Source organism: Bombus flavifrons, chromosome 2, assembly GCF_040668555.2.
Source record: "Bombus flavifrons isolate JBK064 chromosome 2, iyBomFlav1_principal, whole genome shotgun sequence".
Lineage (NCBI taxonomy): Eukaryota > Metazoa > Arthropoda > Insecta > Hymenoptera > Apidae > Bombus > Bombus flavifrons.
Genome location: NC_138443.1, coordinates 7,161,145 through 7,186,873, shown reverse-complemented (window position 1 = coordinate 7,186,873; position 25,729 = coordinate 7,161,145). Strand labels below are relative to the sequence as shown.

Sequence of the window (25,729 nt, the reverse complement as noted above, 5' to 3'; positions counted from 1 at the left end):
CATTACAGATACCCATTGGACAACGACAAAATTATATTACGAGGTTGCGTGCTCCGAAACACGCAATGGTGCTATGGCGTGGTCATCTTTGCAGGCAAGGATACCAAATTAATGCAAAACTCAGGGAAGACCAAATTTAAGAGGACTTCTATAGATAGGCTGCTGAATCTTCTCATCATCGGGATAGTGTTCTTTTTACTTTCTATGTGTTTGTTCTGTATGATCGGCTGTGGTATTTGGGAAAGTCTTGTAGGCCGTTATTTTCAAGTGTATCTACCCTGGGACTCGTTGGTGCCTAGCGAGCCTATGGCAGGTGCCACAGTGATCGCTCTGCTTGTGTTCTTTTCTTATGCTATCGTATTGAACACGGTGGTGCCAATCAGTTTATACGTGAGTGTCGAAGTTATCAGATTCGTTCAGTCGTTTTTGATCAACTGGGATGAAGAGATGTACTATGCACCTACGAACACACACGCTAAAGCAAGGACTACTACATTAAACGAGGAATTGGGACAAATAGAATATATATTTTCCGATAAAACCGGAACATTAACACAGAATATCATGACTTTTAACAAGTGTTCTGTGGCAGGAAAATGTTATGGGGACATTATCGACGATGTTACCGGGGAAGTCGTCGATGTAAGTGAGGTGAGTCTGTTTATCTCTTTATCCATAATCAGACTCGATGCGGATGATGGGGTACGTTATTACTAGCTTGTTGTATAAAGAAATCGGTCGTCTTTTTCACTAGCTTTAATGATTTTGTAAAAATGTAACGTTTTACTTTTAAGTTCAATATTTTTGTTATCGTTGCAATGAGACTCACTGTGATTTATATTTTTCAATACTTCAGTGTTGTTTGAGTTCCTCTGTTATGTACATGTCTTATATCAAGAAATATAGATAATTTATTGATTTGGAATGGCAAGTTTGTTTCTTAAAAAAGATACTTGCTTAATTACAGACTTTTTGTTGTATTTTCAAATCACAAATTATTATATTTAATAAACTTAATCATCTAGCATTGATATATCCACACATCGGTTTCATTCATTTCATATTTGTTATCAAGAAAGAATGCAATTATTTATAAGGTGAAGATATAATGTATTGACATGGTGTCCAAGATTTAATTAAAATGAAAATTTTTATTTATTTTACTTAATAGTATAACTATGTTAAGTGAGTAAATATCAAATAAAAGTTGTTAGCTCTGTAATTTCTTCTTGGTAACAAAATGCAAACAATAGAATCATTTCACAGTTTGGCCATATTTTGCATAAGTTTTCATGTACATCACTTAGCATGTGTGTGCTGCATGTAGACGAACAAAGCTGCCCGAACACCTACGATGCGATGGAAAAATGGACAAGAATTTGTTCAAGTTTATACACCTATAAGTGGTCCAAACGTACGTCTACTGGAACAGGTGGATAGGATATCCAATATAATTGGAGAGCCAGGCCCAATTGGCAGTCCGATGGTTCCACATAAACTTTCTGTACGCATGACAATAATTAACACATCTCTTCCACAAACGGAGTAAATTTTATGCATTATTCAGCTTATTTTTTTCCGTTGTTATCCTATCTGTATGCTATGGTAGCTAGATATGTCGTAAAAGAATTACTAAACGTACAAAATTTAACAAATTTTTTGGCTTTGCAAGTATGTAGCAATTACTAACTGTTGCTTTCCAATTGTTGTCTATATTTTCTAAAACATTAGATGCATGCATAGTACCCTACTTTTCTTTACAAGTAAATTCAATTGCTCTTAAACTGCATAAATGTTGAACACTAATTTTCACAATGCTTTGAAGGAATTATAAAATTATAATATCTCATATGTGTCTGCCAACTTGACCGAATCTATTTATATGGAGGCAAGGTATTTATTTTAATTTCTAACATTTCCGTTTCCACATACTTACTATCTTTTGTGTGTCATACTAACAAATTGTAGCACACAAAAAATCGTTTCTAAATGTAATTTAATGTACGTTTACAGACATTCCCAGCATTGGATTTCTCCTTCAACAAGGATTATGAACCGGAATTCAAGTTCTATGATTCTGCATTACTTGATGCTGTAAGAGGGAATAACGAAGATGTTCATAGTTTCTTTCGATTGTTGGCACTTTGTCATACTGTTATGCCGGAAGAAAAAAACGGCAAGCTAGAATATCAAGCACAGTCACCGGATGAGGCTGCCCTTGTATCTGCCGCTAGAAACTTTGGTTTTGTATTCAAAGAGAGATCTCCAAATAGTATAACAATTGAAGTTATGGGAAAACGTGAAATATACGAGCTACTTTGCATTTTGGACTTTAATAATGTTAGGAAAAGAATGTCTGTAATTTTGAGGAAGGACGGACATCTTAGGCTATATTGCAAAGGAGCGGACAATGTTATTTATGAACGATTAAAAAAAGGCAGTGAGGATATCACGTCAAAAACATTGGAACATCTTAATAAATTTGCGGGTGAGGGCTTAAGAACATTGTGCCTTTCGGTCAGAGATCTAGATGAACAATTTTTCAATGATTGGAAGCAACGTCATCAAGAAGCTGCCATGAGTCAAGAAAATAGGGATGATAAATTGGATGCGATTTATGAAGAAATAGAAAAGGATATGACATTATTAGGCGCTACTGCCATTGAAGATAAGTTGCAAGATGGTGTACCTCAAACTATTGCTAATTTAGCTCTGGCTGGTATTAAAATCTGGGTATTAACTGGTGACAAACAAGGTATTGTCTTAAAATCATTATCTTAAAGCTGTACATACCATAAATAAATATTTATGTTGTTTTATATTCTTATACAGAAACAGCTATCAATATCGGCTATTCCTGCCAGTTGCTGACAGATGATCTTACAGATGTTTTTATAGTAGATTCCACTACTTATGACGGTGTTGAAAATCAGTTATCGCGATACTTGGAAACTATCAAAACAACTTCTGGTCATCAAAATCGGCCAACTCTCTCCGTTGTCACATTCAGGTGGGACAAGGAAAGGTCAGGCACATGAAAGAGACGGAGTACCAATCATTAACCTTTTCCATATCTCAATCTGACTAATTAACGCATTTATTTTAAAAGTTTCTCTTTCATATTGAATGTGGCATCATGTTCTGTGTAATGCTTTCTTCGTCTGGTTATGCCTAAGAATTTATAAATATTTCAGATCTAGATTTTCTGTCTCCAATATTAAGTTCAAATAATAAGATTCGATATAAAAAATCATTGATCACGAATTATGCATTCTCAATAATATTGCTATTAATAAGTACCAATTAGTTTAAATATTCTTTAGCATGCAATATGATATTCCAAAAGTATTGATAAGTTAAACTGCACCAATATATGTCAATTCAATTTATCATATATGCAACAATATAAATTTTATTATATTTAAATTGATTTAAGTTTCAATTATACAGTTAAATTATATATTTGCATGCAAATTTTAAGATATTCATATATATACAGATGTTAAGGTTCTGTATACTATCAATTACTTTCTTTCTCAAGCTCTCTTTTTATTATAGAAAAATATTGAGAATCTATTTATCTCGTGCTTGTCGATCATTCTATTTATGATGTAGACATTTGAGTATAGTAGAGTTAGGTATCAGTTTTTTTCTCAAATACTCCAATTTTTGTTTTGTACTTCTCAATATCCTATAATTATGTATTAACATTAATTAGTCGAAACGAATAATGATAATTATCATGTGCTTGAAACTCACTCCTTCTCTTTCTGTATGCTTAAAATTAATCTTAGTAATAATGATAATAATAACAACAACAACACCGAAAGTATGTTGCTTATGTCACGTTATTATTTCAGTAGTTCATGATACAGTGCACTGTGTGTATTGTTTATGATTAATACGCATCATTTTTATATTCAATGGAACAAATTAAATTTCTTCCTTTTTTTTTTCTTTTTTTTTCTCAGCAAGTAATTGTATATTATATTTTACCATTGGTTGAGTTTAAAAGTCTGATAACTTCGGGAAAAAATGAAACTTGACTCTAAGAAAGCACTGTTAATGTAAATCATATTTTATTCTAAAGTCATCTTGTTTCATTTAAACTTTATATTTTTTATATATAGCAGCGATACTGAATACAATCCTAGCAGAGATGAACAAGATGAGCATGAGATGGAACAAGCAACAGGATTCGCGGTGGTTATTAATGGGCATTCCTTAGTTCATGCATTACATCCACAACTTGAGCAACTTTTCCTCAATGTATCAAGCCAATGTATGTATATTTATTTAGAAAAATTCTCGTATATTTACTACAAAAAATTATTTATATTTATATTATATATAATTATAACATTGTACATTCTAAATTCTTAGGTAAAGCTGTGATATGTTGTCGCGTAACTCCTTTACAAAAAGCAATGGTAGTCGAATTAATAAAGAAAAATAAAAATGCTGTGACTCTGGCAATTGGTGATGGAGCAAACGATGTTTCAATGATAAAAACAGCTCATATAGGTGTTGGCATCAGTGGGCAAGAGGGATTACAAGCTGTACTAGCATCCGACTATTCCATAGGACAGTTTAGATTTTTGGAAAGATTACTTCTCGTTCATGGGAGATGGTCATACTATAGAATGAGCAAATTTCTTAGATATTTTTTTTATAAGAATTTTGCGTTTACATTATGTCACATCTGGTTTGCCTTTTTCTGTGGATTTAGCGCACAGGTATAAATTTATTTTATTCATAATCTCATCTATATCCACTATGTATTTTATAGTTCTAAAATGATGAGACTAAGGCGAATGTGATTCGCAAAATTCCTTTGTTGAGCAACTAGTTCCAAAGTCGAGTATTGGGGATATGAACAAATTTTTAATTTATTCTGATTTTCAAACATTTATAAAATGGAAATTTGGTTAAAAGATAACTTTTTGATACATTCTTACAAATGTTTATTTGTTTGCAGACTGTATTTGATCCTATGTATATTTCTGTCTACAACCTCTTTTATACATCATTACCTGTAATGGCAGTCGGTATATTTGATCAAGATGTTAATGATAAAAATAGTTTAATGTACCCAAAACTTTATGCACCTGGATTACAAAATTTACTTTTTAATAAAAAGGAATTTTGCTGGAGTGCTATACATGGATTTTTTGCTAGCTGTGTATTATTTTTAGTTCCATATGGTAAGTGTAAATAATGTATGCACCCTTTTGCTATGTTTTGAAATTAAAACATTTCAATTAAGATTATGATTGAATGTATCTTTAGGAACGTATAAGGATGGAGTATCACCAAAGGGCTATGTACTTTCTGATCATATGTTACTAGGAAGTGTTGTAGCTACTATATTAGTCATAGTCGTGACTGTCCAAATAGCCCTTGATACATCATATTGGACAATTGTTAATCATATTATGGTTTGGGGCTCGCTCATTTGGTATTTTATTTTAGATTATTTCTATAACTTTGTTATAGGTGGTAGTTATGTTGGCAGTCTTACAATGGTATGTTATTTGTATTAAATATCTGTTGTATTAAATATTTTAATAATAATAATATATTAATACTTGGGTACATGATTTTAGGCAATGTCAGAAGCGACATTTTGGTTCACGGCAGTCATTTCGTGTATCATATTAGTAATACCTGTACTGTCATGGAGATTCTTCTTCATAGATGTAAGACCAACATTGTCTGACAGAGTTAGACTTAAGCAGAGATTGGCACAACTTCGCTCTCGTCAAAGTCAAGATATACTTCGTACACCATCTACAAGACGAACACGACGATCTCTTCGTTCAGGATACGCTTTCGCGCATCAAGAAGGTTTTGGCAAACTCATTACATCTGGCAAAATTATGCGAAAATTACCGAATGGTGCAGATTTCAAGTTCGCCATGCCGTTTACGAACAATACCAACAAACAAGTCAGTGTTGCCACTACGTCACCAAAGGACAATGCATCCAAAAATTCGCACACATTGGATACTATTAATCTATAATTTGGACATTATATTGTAAGTCTTTTTACCATCTATTAAATTTCGGATGAATGATTTGTGAAGCCGTAGCGACATTAATATACACAAAAATTAACATTCTTTTGCAAATTAATTTTTTATTTCAACACCAATCGAATTTTTTAAATACTATATTACATCATGATGTTTCATTATATTTGCATTATGTTCTTGTTACATGTAAGACACAAAAATTATATGTACTTGTATGGATTGCAATAACTAAAAAATATCTGCTAACTTATTAGATTCAACCTTTCTGTATCAATGCTTCAAAAATTTAAGTAATCGAATTTCATATGACAATAAAGCATTAATTGTTTGCATAAGAAAGTTTACATACTAGTATCTACTAAAAAATACTATTTCTTTTTTCACCAGAAACTATTGTTAGTTAAAGATTATTTTAATATAATGCATTTTTTACATGATCAATAATTATTCTAGACTCTTAAGAAAAATTTTATACTGTGGATAGATTAATTATATTTTTAAATATATATTTGTTAGTTTTACTACTTATATATTTTTTTTATATATGTATATAGTTCCTCAACAGCAGAACTTTAGAATGATTTTTCTTAAATCAAAATGAAATTAAGTAGCAACTAGTTTATAAATCTGATCATTTTTGTACGTGTAAAAATTATATTTTAAATAAGTTACTTCAATCTGATACATGATGTTTATGTTATAAAGAGTCTAGAATAAAAAGGATCTCAAATTCAAAGAATTCTTCAAGCCATTGACAATGACTTCTGAAAAATTCTCAAATAGTACACATAAAGAGAAATGCACAGGCTGATTTATGATTATACATTTTTTGCTTATTATGTGAAAAAAGAAAAAGGAGTAAAATTTCTTGAAAGCCATTGTATGATAGGAACTGCTATTATCTACTTGCTGTCTATATTAATTGTTTAGCCATTCATTGAAATTAATCAATTTACTACTATTTGCTAATTTGTTACTGTGAATAGAAATGTTAATTTAACAAAGTCATGATAATGATAAATCAACATCATCCAGCACGTTTATATTTGAAATATTTTTAAAGATATACTTCAAAATCTAACGTAATCACAAGAATGTAGAATTCTTGTAAAAATGGAGATGTTCTTCTAAACATAAACAAAATATTTTTTATTTAAAAATTAACATCAAAATACAACGCAATAATAAGATAAATTATGATTTGTATGATCATGACACTCCCTGTGTACATACGTGTAAAGGTGTCAAAGTCATGTAATATCCCTACTTGTATTATATACTGTCCTAGTATGAACATAAAACATGTTTACACAGTACATGTAATATGTTAAGGATTATAGTTATGATAATAATTGCCTTTATAAAATATGAATACACAAGAAACAATTAAAATTACTATATCATAACAGTGACTGTAAATATTTTAAAAAGAGATATATATATTTATATATATATAGTATATATATTATTTATATATATATATTATAGATATATATTATATATATTATATATATATTATATTAAATGTTAAGTATACATTTTTTAAAAGAAAGTAATATATAGGTAGATCAATTTAAAAAAAATATGAAAATAGTAGCTATATTATATTATACTATCGCGGATAATGTTTGCCTTGGACTGACTACTGAATATATATATATGATATAATAAAGTAAAAAACAGTAGTAGCAATGAAATATGTATTTCTACTTTTAATATTAATATGAATTCTAGGGAGATATAGTCTGTATTGGGAAAGTGTGTTCCACAAAGAATTTTTTTATTTAAACAGATAAATAGGAATTTATTGCTTTCAAACATTGTGCCTAATCAAGAAGCTACACAGAGTGTTTCACATTGCAATGGTATTTTGTTCATTTACGTTTACGTAAGACGGCGTATGTTATATGTGTAACTAGATTCTTCTCTTCATGAATTATATGTTAATAGTACCAAATTATTTAATTACTGTCTTTGTATGAATTCCACTTGTATTGTATTACGTACCGATCCAAAGTTATTAATTGAGAGAAAGAAAACGTTTAATTCAAGAGACTGTTGCGTTTCTATCTTCTGCTTTTAGAAGTAAACATAACATATATATGTAACGCAGGAATGTCATAAAACGGGAAAGTAAGAAGTTTCAATGAATTGATATATCTTAATGTCAAGAACTCAATACGTAACTTTAAATGTAACAAGTATTCTTCACTATAACGATATTTCCGTTTACTTTGAAATTGAAAGTTATGTGCTTTTAAAGCGACAAGTATCAATCATGATGTGAGGTATTGATTACGTTTTTTTATAATTAATGTCAGACTTTCAATAATACGAATGGACTGAAAAATAATTTTACAAATATTTATAAAGCAAAATTGTGAAATCATCTTCAATATTGAAAACAAAATGACCTTATTAAATAACGCAGTAAACTGTTTGTGTTAGGGAAATTATGAACATGTTCTTCTTTATATCCAAGGAAAGATCATAGTTACCTAGAAAATGCACCGCCTATATTTCTTGTCTAAACTCATTTATATGTATGTACATTTATTTTGTAATACTTTGTGCTAAGTAGTATTTGGAGATGTGATATTATTATTACGGACAGTTATATTGTAATGTATGTATTACTTATTTTAAAATCCCTAAAAGGGTATAATTTCATTTTCATTTGCAAAGAACATCCTTGTCCTAAAATTTGTGAATACTGCGATTTTTAAATAATATGAAATTACATTGTGATTTAAAAAAATATATTATTTTTATATTAAGAAAATTTTATATGCTATGTTCTACATACGTTAAAATGCTGCTGCTATAAAATGTATACATTACTTTCGTCTACTTTTAATTTAACGTATTGGAAAATTTATTAAACTTATATATATATATATATATTATTTAAAAATCCTGGTATACATTGACTTAATGTATAAAAGTAAGAAATTAAGAAAAATAAGCATTATAAAGTAGTCATAACATGTTGTTGGTTGCATAAGTTGTTATATATGTTACTTTAAATACTGAATCAAATGTCTAGAAACAAAGTGCAAGAGCAAATTGTCTGCTGCATGTGCTCTATAGACTGCGCATCGATTACTGCTTAAAACTATTTGCTTAGGACATAGTATAATTTAAAGAAGAAAGCAATTGTACTTATATCATGTACAATTGTTTAATCTTCATTACATTTCATGTCCGATAAAAAATCTTTTACTACAGTTTCTCAAGTACGTGTTCGTGGGATGCTAACACAAGACAATAATATATTTAACAACAGTAATTAAAGAGATATAAAAATATTACATATAATCAATAATATCTTTATTCCCTTTGGATGTTTATTAGTTTAAATTAATTATATATATATATATTATTTCTATTTGTTTAATAGTTGAAGGAATTTTATTATTTCATTTGATGTTTTGATACTATGTCCTATGTACTATTTCTAATATATTCTACTTTTATGTATGAAACAATGCATCCTATATAAAATTTAAGCCCTACTGAAATGAAGAAAGTTATACACGCACGTTATATATGTAGGGCCATGCAGGAGGGCATATGAAAAAAAACTAATGATATCGAATACAATGTTCCTTACAAAATGCACGCAGGATAGAAAATTAGTATGTATGTGTCTATCACATTATTATACGACATTGAAAGCGGTGGTGACTTTAAATGAATTAACTTATCGAACAAAATATTGATCAATCAATTGAAATTCATTTTTCTGCAATCTCTAGAGTTGTTGTGCTCAAACATATATTCAGTTACATGTTAATGGTTCGTCACAAATAATAAGGGATAGTTTTAATTTTGTATTTTCGACAAATGTATTAATACAAGGACGATTTACTTTTAGTAAATCGTGTTAAACAGTGTTTTCTGTTTTTATACTATACTCTGTATAATATCAATTTTGTAAATTTAAACATTGCTTTAAGTATATACATCATGTACAGCAAAATCTCATTGTTAAGTGTATTATTTTTTATGTGTAAATAACTCGCATAAGAGGAAAAATTTGTGTTGTAAAAAATGAGTAATATCTAAGATCTAAAAACTATCTCTGTAGAAGTTTTGTTTCTTTTCCATGAAATTGTATTAATACTATTTCTTCTTTTATTTACTTTCAAAAATATCCTTGCGTTTTTATGTTATGATCTAAATTGAAAATGACAATGATAACAATTTCCATGCTTTTTCACTACCTGGAGTTTGGCAAATAATGGTATATACTCCTAGAAAAAATTATTATGCTTATTATGCATTACAGAAGGTGTTACATAGTTATTACTTATAGTTCAGTCTGAATAAGAGGGACCACAGTACCATGTGTTAGAATGAACTTATTATTTGCATATTCTAAGATGTTTTAAAAGATTACTTACCTTTGAAGACATCAATATTTAATTTGAAGCACTTGTAAATCTTCTTGATGTTTCCGAAAAAATCTAATACGTTTAAACTTAATTGTAAAATCCGGGTTTAATTTTATCATTTACGTATAATATATCGCAGATGTATGCTAACAGGTGGTAATCCTCTAACACATCTTAAAATGATCGCGTTTTATTTATATAGAATTCCCAGCTTTTCACCTCTATATCAGAATCTAACAAAATATGTAAAACAAATATTAAATGTTGCTTCAGTATTTAAATGCACACGTCGTCTTAATTTATGCTTTTAATGTAATTATGTGTACAATACAAGAAATTTTGTTATAGCTTTATGTAATATATTAAAATATGAAATTTATTTTATTCTTGTAACATGATTTTAATGTGAAACACTTTTTCATCAATTTCAGAGGTAGCCAACTCATGTTAATATGTGCATTAATATAAGATATGTACAATTTCTATCTTTACAAAATATTATGTTTTTTTGTTACCCATCAGTATTGAATAGATTTATGTATGTGTGTAATAGATACATGTATATTGAAATCATGCACGGATATTAGAAGCTGATTGAGAAGATGCAATCAGTCGTGAGCGGTACTCGTAAAAAACTACTTGCATGCTCATCACAGATGGACAATGCAAAATTATCAGATTTAGCAAAAATGATAAATATGTCCTTTTTGTCCACAAAGCGGATATATTAAAGGAACATTATTTATACTTTATACTTTTCTTGAGAAAGGAAATAGTGGAACATCGTCAAATAGAGACAAGAGCGAGTAAATGAGAATCTGGTAATGTTTGTACTTATTGCGAAAGATGAATAATTAATCTCGCTACAGGGAAAGCTGCGAAATGCGATTACAGTTTTAATAATTTGTTATCAACGATTCACCTCTTTATGCTATCGAAATTTAATATTTCACAAGTTACAAAATTGTTCACGTATCAAACATTTCTTACTAGTTTTTAAGTTAATAAAAAGTAATGCAGCATAATGTTGTATTTTTCAAATATGTATTATTATTTCAGCCTATAACATTCCCATCCTGTTTTAATTTTGTACACATATAGGCCACATCTATTTCGAGGATATACAATGTTAATAAAGTATAAAATGGATGTTTATTTGATTTTAGTTATTTACATAATAATTTTGTAAAAATATATTATTAAATTGCATATCATATATTACTGCAGTAATTCATTGTAGATGTTTAATATTATATCTCATGTTTTAAATTTACTTGTATATTACGCATTTATACAAATTGAATCAGTCTGTATCTCCTTGCTTCATTCTATTGCATATTATATTGATTATTCATTGTAAAATTAGTAAGGATGTAACAATGAATTGTTCTCGTAACAATTTACAATTAAGTCTAATTGAATTTATGGTTAAAACTGTAATCTTTTTGCAAGGGAAGCACCATCCATCGATTCCAGTAGTTTTCTCTTTAAACTAGGCTTTTCCTCTGGCTGACGTTTTACAGATGTAGGAAGCGGTAATCTAGGTCCAGGAGTTGGTGCAGGCTTGTTGCTGAAGTATGGCATTTGAAGAGCTTGATCACATGTACATCTCTCCAAGGGATTTACATTTAATAGACTAGCAATTAAATCTAGGAGATCATCACCAGCAGCAGTAAATATATGTTTTAATGGTGTACCAGGAAAAGGTTTGAATTGGATAAAATCTGGTAATTCTGTCATTCCTGGCCATGTTTCTTCAGTGGGTGTGCCTAATGTCTGAAAATTACGTATGTAAATATATGAAAATAATTACAATTAAGAATTTTTTCAGGTTACAATAAAAAGGATATACCTGAAATATTCTAGTAAGTTGATCCAGGTCAGATTCGCCAGGTAAAAATGGTACACGTAATAACAATTCTGCTAATATACAACCAACTGCCCACATATCAATTCCAGTACCATATAATCTTGCACCATACAACAATTCAGGTGACCTATACCACCTTGTTACTACCTGATGGGTATTTATTCGATTAGGTGAACCAAAAAATTTGGCCAAACCAAAATCACCAATTTTCAAAACACCTTCAGAGTTAACCAGTAAATTATTTGGTTTCAAATCTCTGTGCAGTATCCAATTATAATGTAAATAATCTAATCCTTGTAAAGTTTGGATCATATATGCTTTAATGTTTGCAGCTGTTAATACTATATTACTATCCTTTATTATTATCTCTAAATCTGTATCCATAAAGTCAAATACTAAGGAGACATTTGACTTGTGACCAAAAACATCTAAAATATCAATAACATGATATGAATGTTGACTACATGATATAAATTCTTGTAACGTATGTATACGTTTATATACCTAATAAACCTATCACATTATCGTGTTTTAATTCTTGCAATAATTTAATTTCTCGTAATGCAGTTCTATTTATACCATCCCTAGCCTCTGCACGACTTCCAACTTTAATCTGAAATTGTCATAAATGACATTATTGACACTTCAAGAACTAACACTTGATCAGCATATAAAATCATTGTGAAATAACAAACCTTTTTCACAGCAACAATTTTGGACGTTTCGATATCTTTGGCTTTATAGACAGTAGCGAACTGAAATAAAATTCATAAATATATTTACAACATTAATAACGAAGTTTATAATCTTCAACTAACCTGCCCTTCTCCTAAGAAATCAATTTTCTCATATCTTCGCAATTTTTCTGTCATATTTACTAAATATAATAATACTTTTATTTTTTTTTTAAATAATTACTTATTTAAAAATATTTTACATAATAAACCTATCTTGTATCATTCATGAGTATACTTCGTTTAATGTGCTTCAAAATGAAACGTAAATGAAAACCTTGTGTCGTGTCCTCGTATTATCGTGTCGCTGTATTCGCCAATTTGCACGTGCTTGAACATGTCCTGGCATTTAATTCAAATATGTAGTATAATTTTGGGATATTCTAATTGATATAGAGATGATAATTCTATATAGAAATTAATAATATTTAATCTTTACTAATACTTTAAAAAATCTTTCTTTTTCTAACGAATTATTTTGAAACAGGATATGAAAAATTTAAAATATTTCTTTTTGTTTTATGCCAAAAGAAATAGATAATCTGTTATTAGTGACTATCGTTTATATATCGTTTATATATATTTTTACATTTTTTGTCCTACCGTGTATTTAAATAATTGTATATGATGAGACACTAACATACATTTAACACTTAAAAGTTATCATCAAATAACGTCAATGCCATGATAAGCGAAATTTCACCCCAATATAACCCCAATATATACTTTAGTACTCAATAAAATCACACAAATGCAACTCAATTTCTTATTATTATCCAATATTAGATATTGTTCGCAATTATAGATAACATTGCAATGATATTAATACGCTACTATTACAACAAAATTCTTATGGAGTAAAATTTTATCCTTGATACTCTTCAAGGATACATCATTATTAAAAAACCGTATAGGATAAATTTAGAAATGTTAAATATTAAAATTTTATATGTAGTAAATATTCTTATTGTTAAGAAACTAGTATTACCATCGGCACTACATTGTAATCAAACTTTTCAATAGTCGGTATAATAGAGATAAAAAAAAAGCACTGATAAAGGAGAAATGTAATAATTGTCATGCAAGATCGTTCGACTGTTACATAGAGGAAAGGAACGATATAACCATTTACGATAGTAAAGCAGGGATAGTCGCGCTATCATAATTAAACTTTCTAAATTTAACGACGTTCGTGGACATCTTCCTTTAAGTTTACAGATTTAATGAATGTGTTCTTTCTATATCACGTTGCCAAATGTTAAACATCAAGACATAAAAAATGTTATTGCGAAAATATTATCACACTTTTTAGTGGAGACAGACATTCAAATTACGAAATGAATAGTTTGAAGGAAATAAACAAAGTAAACATAACAGTATAGAAACTGCGTTGAAATCATCATGAAAATAAACCAAAACATTTGTTCATTCATTAATGAATGTATTCATAATCAGACTGCTGACGTTCATGCATTTATGAGAAACTGAAATATGCATAAATGTACAGCAAAATATTAAATATATATATATATATTTATTTATTTATTTATTTATTAGGATATTTAGGTTACATATATTTAACTGTATTCATAAAAATATACGTAAATATGCGTAAACATCCATAGTTTAATTACAATATACGTGTAACCTGTATTGATCTTTATGCTTGACGTCATTAACTACATAGCTACTTGCCAATTAACAAATAGGATTATGTTATTCGATTATTGCAATGAAATGATATAATTCAATATTCATTACTAATATACATAATTAGTTTTTTATGTATATTTTATTCAGAAAAAAAGTATGTAATCGTGATTTGTGATCTATATTAAATATAAAATTGTACAAGTGAAGAAATGGAAGATGTTTACTTTTTATTGGCAAATTTTTTATTTTTTATTTATTATTTATTATACTATGAACAAGTATAATAAATAATTACAATAATTGATATATCCTCAATTTAATTCCATTAGTTACTCGTGCAAATGACAATCATACTGATACAATAATAATATAGGAATCTTTCTTGTAATTGGGTCAAGCCGGTCTACAGCTAACAAACAAAGATTTCATTAAAATTAAATAATTTGTAATGATTCATCACATAATGTATGTGTATGTGGTATATGATATGTTTAAGAAGTGAAGACATTTCAAAAATTTCAAGACATTATAATTATGGAACTTAATCATGTCAAGTTTCTGCATAGAGCAAAAAAGTAAACACTTTTCCTTGTAGTCTTCTACTTTCATATCAGTTTCAAACGATGAAACACGACATATACAGTCTAACCAATATTTCACGTATAATCAAATACACACACATGTATCTAAGCGATAATCGGTACGTTTTCCCCACGAAAGAGTGCAAAAAGCGTTTCTCGAATAACGAAGTCGTAGTAGGAATTACGAAATTGAGAAGAGTTTGGAAGGCTATTTATAAGAGGTAGGGGTGAGCAACTTTCGAAACTATCCACGTTCGAGCAACTGTCGTATTAATTAAACAAATGAATATAGCTGCTGGGCTTATCGAACATCAAAGACGAGAAATCGCGAGTAGGATGAATGGTAGCCCACTGCTAAGCCGGCTACAGTAGTAATCCAGTGCAACGGCGAGCGGTATCGCGCGGAGAGACATGTCATCCGTCAAAATTCTCGTCCTTTTAGTGGTCGTTCTGTCAGGTAAACGAAGTCACGTGGATCTTTTCGTTAACGTCTACTAAAGATCGACAACTAAAGTGAACCGAACGTTCTTCTCATTGTATCTACATTTCAATCTATTTGGAATTTATCTTCATTGTGTCTTTACCGAATTTTATTCAAACTTTATGATAATCGACTTTAGTTTACAATCTTTTTTAAGGTTAAGATGAGTCTGCGACTGTTTGGATAATGTACTTTTATATTTCGTTTTCAACAAATTTTGTTTCCTCGTGGTTCTAGCGTTCGCGCATTCACAAAACACACTGTTCAACGATGTGCAATCGGTCATCAAGTCCATGTTCAAGACCACCCGTGATCCCGCTATGTTCAATCTGTACACCAGGTATATAGCACATATAGTGTTTTTGTTTGACGATTTAAAGGAAGTTTAAATGTTATGACTGAAGTTAGCTCGGCGGACATAGTTATCCACGAGGGTATAACTCCTAGTCGTCGAAAGAAAAGAAGTTTGTTCAGTGTTAATATTCTTTAATGCTTGTTATGTCATATACAATGTCAATATGCTTTATTTCTCCTATTTTATTTATTTTATTAGTTCTTATATAATATCTCTCCACTGTCTCGAACAAACCTATTACAGCGATTTTTTCTTTTTTGATATTTTCTCATTCTTTCGTTAAACATAATACATATTAACTTTTTCACTATAGTTTCCTCAAAATTGAAAGTTTTCTTGACATACGGTATGAAGACAGCTTTTACAAATCCTAACTAGGCACTGCAGGTACTTAAAATAATTAATTGTGGTTTAACACATATAAGTGGAAATAAAAATGATTGTACATTATAAATATTTGTACGTTTTTAATATATGATTGTTCGATATTTAAGGACGTATACGCTCCCCATAGTGAAACGGTTAAAGACTAATGATGTCTCATAATATGCAACTTCTACATAAAGTTCAAGATTTAATTTTAAGATATTTTGGGAAAGAGAAGAGACGAAGCAAGGGCGAACGTGATACGTTAAAGAAAATCCGCGCTTCTCCTTGGCAACGCGCGGTTCGTGCTGCGAATTTTTCGTCCGTGCAGAGGCGAGCTTTATCGTTCGTCGTTCGTAAACGATGCATCAATTTTTTAACGATACATGCAATCAGCAAGCCGGCAAATTCTATTCTCAGCGCTGACGCTCCACTGACTATCATCGATGCGTGAATATCGTGGACGCGCCTCCTTTTCTTATTCTTTTTGCACTGCTTTGCCTTTTCTTGTTGATCGACTCGATCTAAAACCGGGAAGGAAAATTGAGGCGCCACTCGCGATGGCGGCGCCTCGAGAATTCCTCGTTCCGATTCTCGGAGATCATTTCATAAAAACCACTCGAATCATTAACTCCATGGCAAACAAAGTGTTTTATTGAAACAAAAATCGCAAATCAACGTAAGAAAGGTATTTTGTCACTATGAATCTGAGATAGACTATGATTAAATTTCATGCGAAATTATAATAACTTTTTTAGGAAACACTGATGCTTTTTTGCTTACTGATAGAATAAATCATTTTATGTATGCTATGGTACGACAAGAATTACAAAGATTTCGTTATAGACGGGGAAGAAAATCGGAAAAACATGTAAGAGAATTTCGAAAAACATATAACATCAGTGGATTTATGTAATATTAAAAGGTTAGGAGAAATTATTAATAAAAGAGCATTAAGTCAGAAATATTTGGTATTATTAGCGGTTTCAATTTTTGTAGGATAATTTGTAGAATAATAATAATAAATAGAATAATAATTTGTAGAATGTAATTTTAAAATAATTTAATTCTAAAATAATAAAAGAGCTTTCCTTTTGCAAAGAGAAAATCCGTTTGGCGAGGAGCAGCTGTTTCTAAACAACACCGAGGTTCTTTACGCATCTCACTTCAATGAAAGTCGACCAACGAAATTCATTATTCACGGATTTAGTGACACCGGAAATGAAGCCTGGGTACGAGGTTTGATAGATGGTACGTAAACACGAGCCTTTCTCGATAATTAGCAGACAGACAATTTTTTGTCTCATAATATCGAATCATACCTACTCGTGGTACGAATTATAATTTCGATTTAATGAAACTTTGTATTCGTAATAAAGTTAGCGTCGCTTTAAAACGAAGCGAACTAGAGGCCGAGAAAACGAGAATGAAAGAGGAAGAAGGAAAAGCGAATTCTAAGGAATTTCTAGAAATGTCGATGGTGCCGAGCCAGTGAAATTTAATTACAATCAGGGTCAATCCGTTTCGGTAAACACGGAATCGACGTCGTCAGGTTCAAGGGTCAGCACGATAACAAGTTAATTGATCACTTAACAAGTTTTTGCTTTCTCGCGTTAAGTTCCTGACGTAACTGTGAGAAATTTCGATTTAGAACTTTTTCAAAATCTCCTTAACAAATGTGTATTACCTTTTTGCCTTCTTTGTCCTTGCACGGTATATTTTGTAGTCAGAAATTGTCGCAAAACAATTTTGTATCCTTCAACTATTCCAGATACGCCTAAATTTCTTCTGCGTTACTCCTGAAAGTATCACAAACACGTCAACAATTAACTGCTTAATAGGTACTTTGACTTTCACGTGAATTATATTTGCATAACACTTGCAATTCTGTAATGATTGCTAATATTTGTTTTATTTAAATTTGTTATAGTAATCCTAGATAACATATTTTAATTTGGATTAATTTCTATATATATGGATTATTTATTTATTGAAAATATATTTTATTAAGGTTTTAAAAGGCTTTAAAACCTTGTGAAATATTTTTTACTCCTTTAAGTAAATGCTATCAATTCACAAAGTCTTAGACTCTTTTTTTGCAACACCCTATATGTAGTTGCACGCTTCTTGACATTGAACTTGCGTCAGACTTGATCCAATGTCATGGTTTCAACGTTTTGACGATTTTTAATATATCATCTCTAATATCATTGACTCTAGTCGAACAAAGTTATATACGATTATGCGTGAATGATTACAGCGTATCTACTTCATGAAGATGTAAATGTGATAGTAGTCGGATGGGGAGTTTTGGCGGCCGACGTTTATCCAGTAGCGGCAAACAACACACGGAAAGTGGGCGAGTTCCTCGGAGATTTTTTAGAATTTTTGAATCGCGAGTCGAATCTTGAGTACAAGGATGTTCATATCAGTGGTCATAGCTTGGGTTCACACGTGGCAGGATATGCTGGAGCTTACTTGGATGGACGTATTGGCAGAATAACAGGTATATTTCGATTAGGATGTATTCATTGTTAATCTAGAGTTTGTTAACCCTCTATAACTCCCAAATTAAGTTTAAGAAAACTATCAAATATTTTCTAAGGAATCGCCATGGTTTTATAATTGAAATATAGTTGAAGGTATTTTATAGTTGAAGATTTTTAACATATATGTTTCCCTTTTAACATACATATTTTTAACATGTATATTTATTTTAATATAGCTGCATCGTCATATACAATAAAAATAAATTGCCATATTTTATTGAAAATATTTTTTGTATAGCGAAATGTTGCTGATGACTTAAAAAGATTGGACAACACTGCTCTATAGCGTCGTTCAATTTAAAAGTTACATATCCACGAATCTATATCTTTTAAATTACATTTTGCTTCATTATTATTGTACTATTGTATTTTATTACTATATCATTATGTTTATATTAAATAATTTATTTACAATAGTTATTATTTTATATCCTTGAAATCAAAACAAGAAAGTGTAATCAATCATAATTTTTCTTTTTTTTTGCAAACAAACAAAATTTCACGGTTGTAAAGGGTTAAATTTATCACACATTTATGTTATCTCTTTTTATTTTTAATATGATGTGGTATGATTTGAAGGCCTAGATCCAGCTAGTCCGTTGTTTGAAACAGTCTTCGGAATTGTCGATCCAGAATACAGATTAGACCCAACCGATGCCCAATTCGTGGACGTAATTCATACGAGCGGACCTGCCTTTGGATTTTTGGCTCCACTTGGCCACGCTGATTTTTATCCCAACAATGGGAAGTTTCCACAACCTGGTTGCTCGTTTCTACCAACTACAAGTAAACATCTTTTTTGTTTCATTAAGCTTCCAACAAAATTATTTATGAAACAGTGTATCTGATAAACTTTAATTAGAATTTAACAATCGTCGAACGTTTGTCAGCTTACTGCAGCCATTCTCGAGCTCATCAGTACATGACAGAGAGTATAGGCAGTACGGCTGGTTTTAAAGCAAGAACCTGTGAAAATTGGGAGAAATACATAGAAGGACGTTGCGATTATAATCCGATTGTTCTGATGGGAGAATACGCGTCCACGTCGTAAGATATTTAATTTTTTTGATTTTGTGTCATATAAAAATTGAAGAGCTCATAACAAAAACGGTCCTCGTTTATGTTTGTCTTTTTCGAAAAAAATGGAAGAATATTCTAACATCTTTAATTTCTGTTCAATATTATTTGTTTCATTTCTATTCTTTTTAACGAAATATTTATCGTATTACACAATCGTTATAAATGTGTCTGTAATTATATTGCAAAGAAACTATATTTAAGTAAATCATAAAGTTGTGGAATGTCGATAAAGATTACTTTGATAAAATTGAATTGAAATGTTTGATTTTCATTTAATGACAAGTCAGGGAATAGATTATTTTCACTGATTTTACCATATTTGAAAAGTTAAAAAATTCGATAAGGTTCTTATTATATATCATAATTCGTTTTTGTTATAAGCTCCTCCATTATTATGCATTCAATTATCAAACTTAATTTCGTTTTAATCGTTTCAGGTTGCGAGGAAAATTTTACTTAACAACGAACGACGTACCTCCGTTCGCAATAGAATGAGATGATGATCCTGTATTTGCGGCATCAAAATGATCTGTACTAGTCATTTACAAGTTACTTTATTTATGCAGCGTGCGCAATTTTATTCGAATTCTACATTTTTCTTTTTTTTTAATTAATCGGACGAACGAAATCGAAATCGGTGGTGAACCGGTATCGTTTCATGTCGTACAACAAAAGTACAAATTATATTAATTAAAATGACACGTGTTAATGACACTTTCTCTCGTTCGCGTACTTTTGCAGAATGAAATAGAAATAAACGTTGTATTGGTTACTTTGAAATTTGTGTACTTTGTCATTCACATTATAGCAAATATTATTACAATATTCAGAAACAATAGACGGATCATGAAATGAAGGTTTACGAAGAAATATGGAGCTGTTGTATTAATAATACAAGGTAGTTGTGATTAATAAATGCAGAAATACAATATTAACGAGATAATAGAATATTCATGAACAATATTAGCGCAAGACCGACCAAATGTTGTACTGAAAACGTTCCTTCGGAAGCTAATTCTGTACGATGAATCGAGTGTATTTTTCGTTGCTTTTAATAGTGCAATTAATTGCTACTTTGTGTGCTAATGAAAACAACCTCATCCGTGATTACTTTGCATTCAGAAAAGTGGAAAGAATTGTTGGATTTTCTTGCGACAACATGGAAAGTGCGTAGCAAAAGGTTTTCTATAAAGGTTCTTTTTAATTAAACACACAGGATCTTATCTTTATTACGTTAAAAACAGATAATTTTAAACTCGCAAAAACCTTCAACAATATGTACACCACGTATATTTCAATATTGAACTCTACGGATGAATCGCGATTAGATATGAAAAAAGTTTTAAGAGCTGAGTACAATTGGTTGGGCGTTTTTTTGGATTCTCGATGCGATCGTAAGAGACATACGAAAGTCCTTGTGGAAGTAAGTAATTTATATTCGGAATTTTCTCTTACTTCTATAAATGTCTGAAATATTAATATCATTATATTACTGTTCTAAATCTATTCTTTATCTTTTCCTTTCCTTTTTAAATATACCTAGTTATTTAAGAATTGCTATACCTAAAAATAATTTACATATTCATAAGAATTCAAAGGTTTGATTGCATTAAATTGTTCTAAGAAAGGGGAATTATTGTATCACTAAAGTCTTAATCTCACATGTATTGAACCATTTTCTATTTTTGTCCTAATCTCACAAGTATCAAACATTAAAATAAAGTGCATAATATCTATTGCACATAGGCAACTAAATATTCTATGTACGATGAAATGCACAAATGGTTAATTTTGGGTTCGAACCTGAGCCATGTATTGGAAATATTAAACGATGACGCGTTCACTACCTCTACCGATGTTATAATTGCTGTGCCATCAGCGAACAACTATATTTTGTACGATGTGTATAATCCTTGCAAAGATCGAGGAGGGTCGATGAATGTAACGCGCTTTGGAACGTGGAGCAATAAAACTGGATTAAACGTTACCTTAAATGAATCGAAATTCGAAAGAAGATCGAATTTGCACGGGATGAAACTCAAAGTTGGGGTCGTTGTAAGTTGTGCCAGTTCTTTCTATGATCATTATCTGATTAATATAATTAATGAAATTAGAATTTTATATATGGTACACTTCGACAGATAGAATAGACATTAAAGTAATCTATAAACTAAGAAATTTACAGATCGGTTTTAAACCAGAAAACATGACTTTTCACGAGATGATGCTACAATATAGCATGAAGTCAAAATATGGGCGATCGAAATTTCTCTACGTATTGTTACAACATTTGTCTGACATCTTCAATTTCACGTAAAAATTATACTGAATTCGATAAATTTATAAATTCTATTAGCAGCACAGTTTCCGTTCAACTGTATTAAATATGTGTTCTATGCACTTTAAAGACAATCGCTAAATATTAATCTGTGATTCTTTTTAAACAAAAGAATTTTTATTCATTCATTGGTTTCTACTTTGCAGTATGGAGATTGTGCAAATAAATGCGCAAAGAAGATTCGATAATTCTGGACCTGTTTTCGCGGCTTTCAAAGAGAAACTCATAGATCTCTCCGCAAGTCCAGTGGCGATGAGGATCGGCAGATTAGATAACGGAGACATAATCGGACCAGTCTGGCCAATACGGTATATTACTACTTGCTTCTTCATACTTCTTCATACCGTTTCATACCGTCTTATATGTATTCATAATGTTCTCAGAAATAGTATTTCAATGAACATGAATAATTGTCTAAGGTACAAGAATTCCTGTTGTTCCTCTTTCTTTCTTTTTTTTTATAATTTGATCGTATCGTAATTTCACTATTCTAATCCTCTCTTCTAAATTCGGATTAATTGTATCTCATTGTCGTAGGTCGTGTTTTATGTTTCGCACGATTTCATCGACGAAAATTAAACCAGGACAATTTCTGAAACCCTTGTCTGTGAAAGTATGGTATGTGATACTGGCCATGATAGGAATCGTGACAACAATTCTAGTTATTTTACTAAGATTAGAAGGCGTGCAAACTCCTACAGAGATTTATGGCCTCTCTGTTTTGCTCACAATAGGAGCTTTGTCCCAACAAGGTATATCATGAAGGAATTAATCGAACAAAGTTTTTGGATTTCTTTGACACGACATTTTTTCATTCAGGTTCTGCGTTCGTTCCAACACGTTGCGCAAGTCGTATAGCATTCCTACAAATCTTGTTCGTCGGTTTATTAATTTTGAATTATTATTCGGCGAGTGTCGTATCGAATCGTTTGAAAAACAGAGGCGAGAAGATGAACGATTCTTTGATTAGTTTGGCAAAGAGCAATATGAAACTTGCGGTGCAGCCTACGTCGTATATTCGCTCCTTTCTTCGGGTAATACCTCTTATGCAGCTACATATTTAAAAACAAAATATTTCGAAATAAAATAAAATAAATAAGATAATCTTTTAATAATTCATTTTCATGAATATAATTTTGGAATAAAATGTAACTCTCCAGGACGAATACAGTTAATACTACAAATAATATATACATATAATAGAACAAATTTTTATTGAAAAAGACTTCGTATTTAAAAAATTTTCTTCAATATTAAAATTTTTATGCCATAGGTGCCAGACAAAGAAGTAAGATATTTTTATGACAATCGGTGGTCGAAAATACCAGAGTCGGATAGATATTTATCACTAGAAGAAGGACTTAATCGCGTGGCGGAGGGTCATTTAGCCTATCACACGATGGTCGATTCAGCTTATCCGTACATCGAACAGTCGTTCACTCGCCGAAGTATCTGTGAACTTACGGAGGTTCATCTGTTGCGTGCTGTCCTCGCATTTTATGCGAGGCATCACAGCCCTTTTACTGAACTGATGAAAGTAGGGTACGAAAGTCAATATACATGTAAATGTAGATCGACCTATTGGAGGTATTTCGAAACGATTCGAAAGCATCAATCGAGAGAACATGAAATTAATTAGAAAGTCGAGAAGACCAGAGTATTTAAAAATCAATTGAAATTACGTTTTATGCATAATTTCTGTAACAAATTTAAAACTCGAACGAAGATCGAATGAAACATCTTTTGAAGATACGTATGTTACTTTTTTTAGCTTGATTAAAATTCAAAACGTTGGCATTCAGAAACGCGAATTGAAGCGATGGGCAGCTAGAAAACCATTTTGCCCGATCAACCTACTTATCGCTGAACCTCTATCGATTCACGAAGCTGCACCGATTTTCATGTTCTTGTGTATCTCACTGGTTCTATCGATTCTCATTTGCATCGTTGAGAATATCGTCTTCTGTCTTTTTCCAGCACGGTAAATTACAAATTTAATTTAAGAGAAATATACGAAATGTATACTATATACATATTATTTTCTGCTCGTCCGAAAAGTTCTCAATTTTTGTACAATAAGTAACATTAATTAATTAGTTAATATTATTCTACCTATGTAGGATAGTATAAAAACTATTCAAAATAATCTTTTCTAGACCTCCAAGTTTCATGATGGAAAAGAAACGCTTGATCGACTGGACTTCGCCTCTACTATATTTACGAAACGTGAATCAGTCTCTGAGAAACTTTTTTAGTAAATGGAGCCCTTTTCAAAATCCCTAAAGTTTACCCATTGCCGCGATATAATTGCCATAAGCGCGAATTTGCTGATTAGTCGCTAGAACAACTGCGAAAGATTCTCTACCAATTATTGTAGATAACACATACGGTATTTTATTACATTTAATTATTAGATTTTTTCAAACATATAAAACCTTAATCACGCGTAGTTTCCTCAAAATATTAAAGCAAAATATGCATTTAAATATGGCCAGATCTTGAATTAATTATCGATATTGGTTACAAATTTTGGGCAGGAAGCCGGTAGCTTGTTTACTATTATCTTCAATCGCGTAATTAATTTTTAAATCCGTTGCCTTTCCTGTTCTCTTCCAATATGATACCATTAATATCTAGCTTATCGTGAAATTCATATTTTAGGCAGCCTTTGACAGGAAATTAATAAAACACCGCAACACAGATGAATAATAATAATGCAAGTAATAACGCGGTCGATCTGTAACCGGGAATTCGATCAATAGCGCGACTTAGCTTGTTTCCATTGGAACTGTCGCGTTGCGAATGGACGTTCGAATGAATGATTGATTAATCGAGCTGTATGCATTCCTTTTCGTGACTCGAGCAATTTGCCAAATTGCACGAAATCGTTCGACAAGCTTGTCTTTCAGCGGAATCCCAAATGATACGTCCTGCATTATTATTATTAATATTATTATCATCATTATAATGTCATGCAAAAGTAATATTATAAAATAACGTAATAGAAAGGCAGGCGATGTCGAACGATTCGATTCGATCAGTGTTAATATTCGAACAGAATTCTTGGTTCGAGAAAAGAATAGTATAATGTATACCGTCTTGTTCGTTTTATTGCAATTCGTTTTAATTTCGAACGCGCAGGATCATGTATTCATCCGAGATTATTTTGTGTATAAAAAAGTACGAAATGTCGTAGGATTTTCTTGTGGCGATATTGTAGGTAAGCAACTCTTTCGTTGATTATTTGGAAATATGATATACGTAATGCATTTGGTATTAAAGTATCATAA

The 25,729-nt window shown here is 30.6% G+C and overlaps 4 protein-coding genes across 16 annotated transcripts in view; 3 read left to right on the top strand and 1 right to left on the bottom strand.

Annotated features, from left to right (window-relative positions):
* Positions 1–10,335, top strand: part of ATP8B (ATPase phospholipid transporting 8B) — a 76,552-nt gene extending 66,217 nt beyond the window's left edge. For 8 of the 12 annotated variants that reach the window (XM_069132155.1, XM_069132153.1, XM_069132162.1 and 5 more), the window contains 9 exons: positions 9–651; positions 1,328–1,504; positions 2,014–2,755; positions 2,833–3,025; positions 4,131–4,282; positions 4,384–4,736; positions 4,979–5,204; positions 5,290–5,525; positions 5,607–10,335. In XM_069132155.1, coding sequence (XP_068988256.1) covers positions 9–651; positions 1,328–1,504; positions 2,014–2,755; positions 2,833–3,025; positions 4,131–4,282; positions 4,384–4,736; positions 4,979–5,204; positions 5,290–5,525; positions 5,607–6,023 — 3,139 coding nt within the window. In that variant the 3' untranslated portion in view covers positions 6,024–10,335. The remainder of the gene's footprint in view (positions 1–8; positions 652–1,327; positions 1,505–2,013; positions 2,756–2,832; positions 3,026–4,130; positions 4,283–4,383; positions 4,737–4,978; positions 5,205–5,289; positions 5,526–5,606) is intronic. The other 4 variants (XM_069132161.1, XM_069132160.1, XM_069132159.1 and 1 more) reach the window with 4 other exon arrangements.
* Positions 10,336–10,857: 522 nt separating this feature from the next.
* Cdk7 (Cyclin-dependent kinase 7) lies at positions 10,858–13,354 on the bottom strand. Its single transcript, XM_069132170.1, has 5 exons — positions 13,121–13,354; positions 12,998–13,057; positions 12,807–12,915; positions 12,285–12,730; positions 10,858–12,208 (listed from the first exon to the last, which is right to left on the bottom strand). The coding sequence occupies exons 1-5, from the start codon at positions 13,172–13,174 to the stop codon at positions 11,861–11,863; spliced, it is 1,017 nt and encodes a 338-aa protein (XP_068988271.1). The 5' UTR covers positions 13,175–13,354; the 3' UTR covers positions 10,858–11,860.
* Positions 13,355–15,524: 2,170 nt separating this feature from the next.
* Positions 15,525–20,598, top strand: LOC138186953 (pancreatic triacylglycerol lipase). 2 transcript variants are annotated; one of them, XR_011175047.1, is made up of 7 exons: positions 15,525–15,727; positions 15,989–16,091; positions 17,575–17,723; positions 18,733–18,978; positions 19,601–19,807; positions 19,884–20,068; positions 20,539–20,598. XR_011175047.1 is itself a non-coding variant. In XM_069127294.1 (7 exons), exons 1-7 carry the CDS (start codon positions 15,682–15,684, stop codon positions 20,594–20,596), a joined length of 966 nt encoding a protein of 321 aa, XP_068983395.1. In that variant the 5' UTR covers positions 15,527–15,681. The 2 variants fall into 2 exon arrangements, 1 of the variants encoding a protein (XP_068983395.1); XM_069127294.1 differs by having other exon boundaries at positions 15,527–15,727; positions 19,912–20,068; positions 20,539–20,596.
* Positions 20,599–20,601: 3 nt separating this feature from the next.
* LOC138186959 (ionotropic receptor 75a-like) lies at positions 20,602–25,526 on the top strand. The gene is made up of 10 exons (XM_069127313.1): positions 20,602–21,267; positions 21,346–21,524; positions 21,848–22,156; positions 22,287–22,414; positions 22,586–22,747; positions 22,977–23,191; positions 23,259–23,473; positions 23,713–23,981; positions 24,211–24,420; positions 24,596–25,526. Exons 1-10 carry the CDS (start codon positions 21,126–21,128, stop codon positions 24,720–24,722), a joined length of 1,956 nt encoding a protein of 651 aa, XP_068983414.1. The 5' UTR covers positions 20,602–21,125; the 3' UTR covers positions 24,723–25,526.
* Positions 25,527–25,729: the final 203 nt, after the last annotated feature.

What these genes read in the sequence shown, in the direction of transcription:
- Cdk7 (XM_069132170.1), bottom strand. Translation starts at nt 13,174, where the DNA reads ATGACAGAAAAATTGCGAAGATATGAGAAAATTGATTTCTTAGGAGAA. An exon ending in ATTTCTTAGGAGAAGGGCAG is followed by an intron (nt 13,058 to 13,120) that starts GTTAGTTGAAGA and finishes ATTTTATTTCAG; the next exon opens with TTCGCTACTGTCTATAAAGC. An exon ending in AAATTGTTGCTGTGAAAAAG is followed by an intron (nt 12,916 to 12,997) that starts GTTTGTTATTTC and finishes TGACAATTTCAG; the next exon opens with ATTAAAGTTGGAAGTCGTGC.
- LOC138186953 (XM_069127294.1), top strand. Translation starts at nt 15,682, where the DNA reads ATGTCATCCGTCAAAATTCTCGTCCTTTTAGTGGTCGTTCTGTCAG. An exon ending in ATGTTCAATCTGTACACCAG is followed by an intron (nt 16,092 to 17,574) that starts GTATATAGCACA and finishes CCTTTTGCAAAG; the next exon opens with AGAAAATCCGTTTGGCGAGG. An exon ending in GGAGAATACGCGTCCACGTC is followed by an intron (nt 20,069 to 20,538) that starts GTAAGATATTTA and finishes TAATCGTTTCAG; the next exon opens with GTTGCGAGGAAAATTTTACT.
- LOC138186959 (XM_069127313.1), top strand. Translation starts at nt 21,126, where the DNA reads ATGAATCGAGTGTATTTTTCGTTGCTTTTAATAGTGCAATTAATTGCT. An exon ending in ATACGAAAGTCCTTGTGGAA is followed by an intron (nt 21,525 to 21,847) that starts GTAAGTAATTTA and finishes TATTGCACATAG; the next exon opens with GCAACTAAATATTCTATGTA. An exon ending in AACTCAAAGTTGGGGTCGTT is followed by an intron (nt 22,157 to 22,286) that starts GTAAGTTGTGCC and finishes AGAAATTTACAG; the next exon opens with ATCGGTTTTAAACCAGAAAA.